The sequence below is a fragment of the Triticum dicoccoides genome, chromosome 2B, assembly GCF_002162155.2.
Source record: "Triticum dicoccoides isolate Atlit2015 ecotype Zavitan chromosome 2B, WEW_v2.0, whole genome shotgun sequence".
NCBI lineage: Eukaryota > Viridiplantae > Streptophyta > Magnoliopsida > Poales > Poaceae > Triticum > Triticum dicoccoides.
The window spans coordinates 617,805,239-617,811,557 of NC_041383.1; the positions used below are offsets into that span (position 1 = coordinate 617,805,239).

General features: G+C 43.4%; 1 protein-coding gene across 1 annotated transcript; it reads right to left on the reverse strand.

Moving 5' to 3' along the window:
• Positions 1-512: 512 nt before the first annotated feature.
• Positions 513-5,737, reverse strand: LOC119365186 (ORM1-like protein 3). The gene is made up of 3 exons (XM_037630798.1): positions 5,299-5,737; positions 3,751-3,899; positions 513-919 (listed from the first exon to the last, which is right to left on the reverse strand). The coding sequence occupies exons 1-3, from the start codon at positions 5,482-5,484 to the stop codon at positions 781-783; spliced, it is 474 nt and encodes a 157-aa protein (XP_037486695.1). The 5' UTR covers positions 5,485-5,737; the 3' UTR covers positions 513-780.
• Between the last annotated feature and the right edge of the window lie 582 nt (positions 5,738-6,319).

A 6,319-nucleotide genomic window follows, 5' to 3' on the forward strand; every position in this document is an offset into this window, starting at 1 on the left:
TTTAACCTTCCATGGCCTCTAATAAAACTTGGGTTCTACTTTCTGTCTGATGAACATGATTTTTGGCCAGCCAAGTCACCCTGCAGTGCAGTGACAACCTGAATGTGCGTATGGTAAATAAGTGACGACACTGAAAAGATACATGAAATAATTGTGACCAATTTAGATGGTTAACTCCGTGATTCCGATGTTGCCATGCATCAACATTATCTGAATGAAGGCTGCTTCCATGCCCCAGAGAAGGTTGCAGGGATACAAAACAAGTATCCTAAGGCGAAGTGTTGGTATACACAACCATTTCCCATGCAAATTTCAGAAGAGAAGGGCATCTCATCCAGATTACTGTACTGTTCTGGGTCTCACTGCACAAAACACCATCGACCAGAACGGTTTGCTGGCAGGTTTGCGCACGACCTGATGGCCTGTGGACAAGCACAGATGCACACGCAGTTCCTTTTGATCTTACCTCAAATTACGGGGAATAGAACGGAAAACTTCAGGCACGGAGAAACTGTACATGTATCAAGTGACAAATACTTGCAACAAAACATATAGCAGCATAAAGAGTCTACAGAACGTGTGTCGGGCAAAGTCGCAAAACAGCATCATTTTTCAGGCCTTTTAGCGTTTCTCTGTACAATGATCACATGTCATCTACTAACAGCTCTCAAACACTACACACTGGTACTCTGACGAGCGAATTCAGAACTAGGTGCAACACCATCCAGCCATTCAAATGAAACATGATATTGAGTGCTGTCTACCCTGGGATGCTGCCGCTTAGTTACCGGCATTGATTCCAAAAATCCGGACCTTGTGCATGTTCGGTAGTTTCGCGACAACCAGTACTGTGACTGCAATGGTGTTCAAAAAGAGCATAGGATGTTCATAGTCTGTGGTGTGCGAAGCGATCAAGTACCTGCAAAGGAACAGAGACATCCCCGTAAATCATGATGCTCACTCAGATCTATAAAGGACAGTCGAAAGAAATGGACAACCCATGAGGAAATCATGAATATACGAGTAAAGGATGTATTTACGTTCAGACAAGGGCTAAAGAATTCACATTTTCCGTAAGATCAGGTGACCTGGTAGTTCTTAAAATAGCACAGTTCAACAACATACAATTCACGGTTTAGCTTCTTCTTTTTTTTGATCTGTTGTTTAGCATAATTTTAGCTAGCGAGGAGGTAAACTATTTGTAGAGAAAGAACTAGTAATACTGTTCCAAATATATGAGTTATCAAAAAACTAGTCATACTGTTACAAACATTAGAAGCCTGCCGAACAACATGAGAGTTTTTCTGATAACGAACTATCAGCTTAACATAAATAAATGTATTAAGATTAATCTTATCTTTGCATTTCATGGATAGAAGCAAAGGTTTCATGTCGTTGAGTCCATTCGTCGAGCCCAGGGTGCTACGTCGACATGGCGGGCGTTGGGCAAAATTAATAAAAATAATATTTATATGGCAGGAAGTAAGAAATTATTATCTCATACGGCAGCAAATTCCAACCTTATGTGACAATTAGGCTCAACAGGTATTCCTGGGCTGGCAACATTAAGCCCAACAGCGTGGACTATATGACCCAACACTAACCCTAGCAGCTCTACCGCTCACATCCTACCTCTCTCTAACCCAGCTCCCTTGTACAGCGCGCCTAGCTCAATCTTTCCCTGTATGCCCCTTCTGCACCGCCCTTACCACCTTCTCTTTCCCAACAACCAACTCCGAACCTTCTCTTTCCCAACAACCAACTCTGCACCTACCTCCGCTCCCAGCAGCCCCCAGGCCGGCGAGCCTCAGCGAGCTCAAGCACTAGCCCAGCTCCACATCTCCTCTGTCCACAAGCAAATCGGCCACACCAGGCGGCGGCCTCTCTCTCCATTGGACTCTTGCTCGCTCCAGGTCCAAAACGTTTTCACACATTCTTCTGGGTTCTTGCCTAACAGAGAAATTCTGGGCAACGATCTCAGTCGTCCACCTCAGAGCGCCCACACGGTGTAGCGACGTTTAGGAGATGACTTATTTCCTTGGATAAATCAGGATAACTATGTACAAAATTTCCGCATACCAAAGGGCAGCCCGGTGCACGTAGCTCCCACTTGCGCAGGGTCCGACCACTTTGGGTCTATAGTACGCAGCCTTTCCCTACATTTCTGCAAGAGGCTATTTCCAGGACTCGAACCCGTGACCTCATGGCCACAAGGCAACAACTTTACCGCTGCGCCAAGGCTCCCCTTCACAAAATTTCCGCATAGTAAATAATAATAATGCCATGTCAAAAGAAAAAAGAATCTTCAAGAGATACAAATTAGCAGGCCTGTTCTGAACACAAGAGAAGCATCTTGATCAAGCTGGTGCAGACCGTTAATATTTATCAGATCTTCAAACTAGTGGATATAAGGTTAATATCGTTCTGTCCTTAACAGACCGATATGGCATACTGTTAGCCTATATGAGCGCAAAATGAGTCAATACTTCCGTATCGACAAGCAGCCCAAACCACAACATCGACTGATATTGTGGCCACTACAAACAATACGCAGAATTCCATCTAGCTAAAAGGTTTGTTTCTGCAAGGAGCTAAGTAAAAACTTTGGTAACAGAAAATAGAGAATCTGGAAATATCAAGCTGTATTAATTCGTCCTATAATGATAACACGCAGCATACACAAATCATTAAAGTCATGACAAAAAACTAATCAAATCTCATGAAGTATCTCATATGATGGAAATGAAGATTTACCATGCATGTTATCCCAAATTTTAATGTCCATGCACTAAATAAGAAACATATTAAAGCCAAACATATTTCGTATATGCCAAACAATCACTATTTAATTTTATCTAAAAAAGACACAACATACTGGATTTTGATTGTCCATAATTCATATATAAAATGTGACTGATCTGTCCACTCATAAAGAAAAAACTAAAATTGTAGTTTAATCAAACAGAGTAATCATGTGGCTAACTATGTTCTCAGATGGCAGGTGAACAATTCTAGCGAATTACAGGCCGCACAAAAATAGTATAATCAGTTGTGATCACTTTGTTGCTTGCTCACACACCAGCCACAAGCATGATCACAGCCAAGTGCTTAACCAGTTTGCCGCCAAGTTTACTACTCCCTCCGTTCCAAATTATAAGATGGTCTAACTTTTTTTCTGAATCGGATGTATATAGACGCGTTTTAATGTGTTTGTCCACTCATTTCAGTCCGTATGTAGTCCATATTGAAATATCCAAAACATCTTATAATTCGGAACGAAGGTAGTATCAATTATTAAAGATAATTAAGTCAATCAGACAAAATTTTGCATAAAAACACTAATGCATGAAGCCACGAAGATAATACCACAAGAAATAAAGATATAACATGCAATCACTTGAAGACATGGGATGGCCCATATAAATGTATCATATGAGATCCTTGATGTCGAATTTCTATAAACATTTAAGAAATTAAATTGATGAATTATAGTTCCTTGGATGATTTGATGTCGCTTGCACAAAATCATTATATTCAAAGCAATGCCCAATCCTTACAAACGGATAATAGCGTAAATATGCTAGTTAGATTGGATGTTACTAACAAGTGATCTTTGCAAAACTAATGAATAGGTATAGTATTTGATGACTAGCCAGAATTAATATTTGTGCATACATCCTGCCATGCTGTTCCTTGCCAAATAAGCCCCCAAAAGCAGTATTGAAGAGATTGAAACAGAATAACACTTACAGGACTACAGGAACCACAACAAGAAATTTTCTGTTGCGAGTAAGCTGCTTGCCGTTGTCCATTTGCTCCCACCAAGTCAATCTATTATACATCCCCTGGTCATCAGCAAATGGAGTTCCCTTCTTCCAGTGGAAGAAGTGGTATGTAATCTGAAATGAAGATTCAATTAGGAAAGAAATGACAACAGAAAAAATAAATAGATGGCATGCTTCACAATATAATCTTGTGAGAAAAATAGCAATATTTATTACTTCCAGAATTGGAGGTTGGGGAAAATAGAACTGCGGTATTTCACTACCAGAAAACTTTCATGGATTTTGCCACTACATTATTACTATTATATATTATATTTAAAGCAGCAAAAGAATGATTAAATGCAAGCTATTTGTTTGGCTATTATGAAACAATAAACATTCAAACTAGAATACACTTCATGTGAAGGTTAATATCCATGACAATGCATACCCTGGGATGAACCTATTCTCTAACACAACGCATCACCTCTGAATTTTTTAGTCTTTCCTCCTGCTCCACAGTGACCAAGGAAATGCTTTGGATATAGATACTGACTTAGGGTGCATTAAGGACAATACGAGGTTGGAAATGTGGCAAATTGTGGTTAATTCGCCCTAGTAAGTAGTCAGTACTATCCAAGAATACATGAATGATATATATAGTAAACAGACATAGTGTAGGGAGCACTGCATAACTGTATGATATCTAAGCTAAAAAGCACTGTATAACTATATGAACTCTGTGCTAAAAAGTCTTTGGAAGTGTATGTCAGCAGACAGAATGGTAATCGGTGTACTCTGCTATTTTACCTACTATAACCCAACAGGGGCATACCTATGTTTTGCTATTTCAACATTTTTGAGAGTAGAAATGAGACATCAATCCTTGCTAGTGATACTTATCTGTTCTGTATACTCATAAGGGAGGAACATGCAAGACATAACAACAAAATGATGGTAAGCTGAAACCTGAATGCATAGAGGATTAGATAGAAATCCTAAAACACCTTGGTGCATGGACTGAAATGCAGGCTACCGTCGAGGTTTACCGAAAAAGGCTTTCACCCCGCTTTATATATATAAAGCAACGATCAACAACAAGCCGGTACAAACGCACGCCACCACAACACACGCATACCGTGGAGGTTTGGAATTCCATTCATCTCAAACTACGGCTAGTGCTTGCTGGTACGCGAATGATGAGTGGTTGAGTAGGGGGGACGCATCCAGCACCAGTAGGGTGGGAAAGCCAAGCCAATACTAGCACCAACATTTATTAGTTGGCAGGATTGGTGAATGCGTCGTAGCAATTTGTAGCTAGGGAAGGCGATGGGTGGGCAGATGCGAACGATCTACCCCAATTCCTGACCGCACGAAGCAAGCAATCGAGGTAAACTAACTCGAACCGCAAGCCTTCAGATCCACGGGGGGCGGCCAAGCCAAGCCAAGCAAGCAGCCAATCCCCATCGCAATCCTAATCCAGGAGAGAGCCGGAGACGTGCAAGGGAGGGAGGGGAGGGGGAGAGGCGGGTACCGCGAAGTGGCCGAGGTTGACGAGCGTCCAGGCCATGCCGGGGGTGCAGCCGAAGATGGAGAGGATGAGGAGCCAGGAGACGAAGAGGATGAAGATGTAGGTGGTCCAGACCCCCGGGTACATGAACCACTCGGTGTTCTTGTTCAGATCCGGCGGGGGCACCGCCTGCACGTACAGCTTCGCCATCGATCCCCTCCCTCGCCCTACCGGCGCGCGCGTGCTGCGGGGCGGTGGTTCCTCCCGTCCGTCCGGCTCGGCGTCGCGGGAGCTGCGGCGGGGGTGCTGCTGCGGGCTGAGAGGCCGGAATGGATTGCCGCTATGTAGGAGGGCCTGGTTTGTCGCCGGGGAGGGGAGGGGAGGGGAGGGGAGGGTGAGGGTAGGTCAGCGCGGAGGAGGAGGAAGGTTCAAAGATGGGGGACGGAAGAGTATTTCCTGCGAGAGGAGGAGGAGAGGTGAGGTGAGGGTGGGCGACCGACGGGGACGAAGCGACGCCGACCGTAGGATGATGCACCGCGATCGCGACGGGCGGGCCGCGCTTGGGCCTGGCCTGGTTATTTTGAGTAGAGTATATTTTCTCTTTTTGTTTTAGTACTCCTTCCTCCTTTCTTTGGGTTTTTCTTTTCTTTACCCGGCCGTAAAGCGAGACGAGATGTTCTCGTCGAATTTGTTTTCTTTTTGGGGGAGGGAATGTTCTGGTTGGATTATGTTCGGTTGTTGGTTGGGATGTTCTTGTTGGATTTGCGATGGGTTAGTTGCGCTAACTTACTTGTAAGATGGTCTGGATTCTCACTCCTGTTTATTGGATAAACTAGTGTGTCGTTTTCAGTGCTCGGTGATGTTCATTCTGTGCCCCCTCGAAGAATATCTATGATTCCTGCCCCTAAAAAAAAGAATATCTATGGTGGCTGGAATGATTCTGCTTAATATAATACTAGTGCCAAGCGGGCCTGTGTTTTGTTTGCAACTCCACAAATCGAGCTGCTAAATAATATTTCTTCCGTTCCTAAATATAAGACGCCGA

Coding starts and splice junctions, on each gene's coding strand:
- LOC119365186 (XM_037630798.1), bottom strand. CDS start 5,484: ATGGCGAAGCTGTACGTGCAGGCGGTGCCCCCGCCGGATCTGAACAAG. Junction 3,900..5,298: donor TCAACCTCGGCCACTTCGCG/GTACCCGCCTCT, acceptor TCTTCATTTCAG/ATTACATACCACTTCTTCCA. Junction 920..3,750: donor GTTGTGGTTCCTGTAGTCCT/GTAAGTGTTATT, acceptor GTTCCTTTGCAG/GTACTTGATCGCTTCGCACA.